The sequence below is a fragment of the Octopus bimaculoides genome, chromosome 10 (assembly GCF_046866305.1).
Source record: "Octopus bimaculoides isolate indiv1 chromosome 10, ASM4686630v1, whole genome shotgun sequence".
In the NCBI taxonomy this organism is placed as follows: Eukaryota; Metazoa; Mollusca; class Cephalopoda; order Octopoda; family Octopodidae; genus Octopus; species Octopus bimaculoides.
In genome coordinates, this window is record NC_142937.1 from 86,503,108 (window position 1) to 86,506,305 (window position 3,198).

Sequence of the window (3,198 nt, forward strand, 5' to 3'; positions counted from 1 at the left end):
TAATAATCCTTTCTACTATAGACACAAGGCCTGAACTTTTGCAGGAGGAGGTCAGTCAGTTAGATTGACCCCAGTATGCAACTGGTACTTAATTTATCGACCCCCCAAAAGGATGAAAGGCAAAGTTGACCTCGGCAGAATTTGAACTCAGAATGTAGCAATGGGTGAAATACCGCTAAACGTTTCGTCCAACATGCTAAGAACTCTGCCAGTTTGCCACCTTAATAGTAATAATAATAATAATAATAATAATAGAATAAGTACAAAGATAAATATTCTTCAACACGTAAATACTGAACAGTATATATAAAGGATAAAAAATTTGCCGGCAACCCGCCTTGAGGAATCGAACTCACAACCCTCCTTTCGAATTTTGGCAGAAGGCCAGCAAGTTCAAAGGAGAGGGTAGGTCAGTTACTTTGACCCCAGTACTCAGCTGGTCCTTATTATATCAATTCTGAAAGGATGAAAGGTAAAGTCGATATCAGCAAATTTGGAACTCAGGACATAAAGATGGATGAAATGCAGTCTAAGCATTTTTACCTGGCATGTTAACAATTCTGTCAGGCACAAGCTGAAGTTTTAGGGGGAGGGTGTTAGTTGATTTGCATTGCTCCCAGTACTCAACTGGTATTATTTTATCAATCACAAAAGTATGAAAGGAAAAGTCAACCTCAGCAATATTTGGACTTAGGATGTAGGAAACCAGAAGAAATGCCACAAGGCAATTTGTCTGACATGGTTGATACAATTCTGCCAGCTGGTGCCTTAATAATAATAATAATAATAATAATAATCCTTTCTACTACAGGCACAAGGCATGAAAATTTTTTGGGGGGTCAATTAGATCAACCCAGTATGCAACTGGTACTTAATTTATTGACCCCCAAAAGGATGAAAGGCAAAGTCAACCTCGGTGGAATCTGAAGTCAGAACATGAAGAGTGACAAAATGCCGCTAAGCATTTTGCTTGGCGTGCTAACGATTTTGCTAGCTTGTCACCTTCCAAATAATAATAATGATGCTTCTTTACACATACTTACATACACACATAAATATACATGCACACATAACCTTATGCACATACTGTGTCCAACACTCCAGGCCTCACACTAAGCACTATGGTCAGTCCTTTCCTCCCAGAATATTATCCCCCTGGAATTTCCCACACTGCACATGTCATTCTTGTTGTCATTAAATTATATATTAAAAACGCCAGTCTCATGGGTCTCAGATGGCTGGGGAAGGCCATGGGTCCTTACCCCTTCTTCTAAACTAAATAAATAATAAGTATAAATATATTTGAACATTCACATATACACATGCACACATACACACACACACACACACACACACACACACACACACACACACACATATATATATATATATATATATATACATACACACATACACACATGCAGACACACACACACACACACACTTATATACATGCATGCTTTCGTGCACACTGATACATGCACAGACACACATGAGGTAAATATGTAGGGTGCTGGCTTATTGGTCCGAAAGCCACATGTTCATATTTTCTCCCTGTCCTGTCCTTAGAACTGTATTGTTTGCCATACCTGTGCATAATAGAGGGTCCATTAGATTTTTCCCACTACCCTACTTAACTTGGAAAGAGAGAGAGAGAGAGAGAGAGAGAGAGAGAGAGAGAGAGAATGTAAGCTTTTACATGTGCATGTAGTGAAAGAGGATGAGAGATAGAGAGAGAGTGAAAGAAAGAGAAAGTCAAGAGAGAAGAGGAACAAAAAATTTAAAAAAATTTTTTACAACACCCCCCACCCTGCCAATTTCTTCAAGGAAAGATATAGGGTTGGGGTGTGGGTAAGGCTTGTATTTCTTCAATTTCGGAAAGTCATTAATGGGGGCAGTGGGGGGTTCCCTTATGTACTTTTTTTCTTTAGCGCCAGAGTATATTGCATCTCACAGCCCTGATTATATTTCACTGAAACTAATAATGCACACACACACACACACACACACACACACACACACACATACATGCCTACACACACGTACACATGCACACAACTAATATATACATGTATTTATATATATATTTATATATAAAGAAAACAAAAAACAATGTACGAAAAACAAAAAGAAACACTGAATAAATCTTTTAGATGCAAAACAGAGTTCATATTGTAGACCAGCTGACCATCTGTTCCTTGCTATCCAGGCCCCCCCCCCCCACAAAAAGTATCTCCTCAAAAGTTTAAAATTTAATTTAAAATTGAGTGTTAAATACAAATGTTAAATGTGAGTGTTATTTTGTAAGTTTTACTTCATGCATGAATGAAAGAAAACGAGTGAAACAGAATGGTGGGAAAGATTTTTAAAAAAATTGAAAACACATTAAATATAACTTACCTGGTGGCAGAGCTACATTGGCACTATATGTTCCGGAAAAACAAAGAACCAGCAGGATCAGTAGTTCCAGAAAGTGTGTGTAAGGTTTATTAAAACGTCTCCAGACTTGAGTACTTTGTCCACTGACAAGTCTTGAAATTTGGCCATCCATTATTATCTATTAAGAATTTTTTTTTTTTTGATAAAAAAAAAAATTATGATTATTGTTAACTACTATTTCTTATTCACCTGTTCTTGTCATTCCTTATATCCCAAAATTGCCGGTTTGTTGTTGTTCTTGTTCCCTATTCCATATTGCTCAGAATATGGGAAAAAGGCACACCGGCCTGTTGAGATTATAGAACTCTCCGAGACCACTTGTTCCAATGGCTCGTACCAAGGACAAGATGAAATTGTCAAGGATTCAGCTACTTTAGGAAGTAGAGTGTAGTAAGTAGAATAACGCTGACTCTTAATCAATGTCGATTGGCTGCTGGGTTCAGGCCTCAGCCAGCTGATAGGGCAAGACGGAGAACCAACCAATATTATTATTAAGTCAGAAATACTTCCACATCAAGGCAAAAAGAAAAAAGAAAAAAAGTTAGTAAGAAATATTCAAACAAATAAAAAAGAATAAGCAGACAAAAAGGGAGGAAAGAAAGAACAAGATGAAGAGAAAGAGAAAGAAAAAAAAATGTGGTAGGCAATAATGGTGGTAGTGGGTGATGATAGTGATGATGATGGTGGTGGTAGCAGATGTGGTGGTGTGGTGATAGTACTGATGAATATGTTGGTGGTGGTGGTGGTGGTGGTGGTGCT

At 37.7% G+C, this 3,198-nt stretch overlaps 1 protein-coding gene across 1 annotated transcript in view; it reads right to left on the bottom strand.

Annotated features, from left to right (window-relative positions):
- Positions 1–2,797, bottom strand: part of LOC106881622 (uncharacterized) — a 136,314-nt gene extending 133,517 nt beyond the window's left edge. The window contains exon 1 of the mRNA XM_089358941.1: positions 2,401–2,797. Within this exon, the coding sequence (XP_089215067.1) occupies positions 2,401–2,551 (151 nt within the window). The 5' untranslated portion in view covers positions 2,552–2,797. The remainder of the gene's footprint in view (positions 1–2,400) is intronic.
- Between the last annotated feature and the right edge of the window lie 401 nt (positions 2,798–3,198).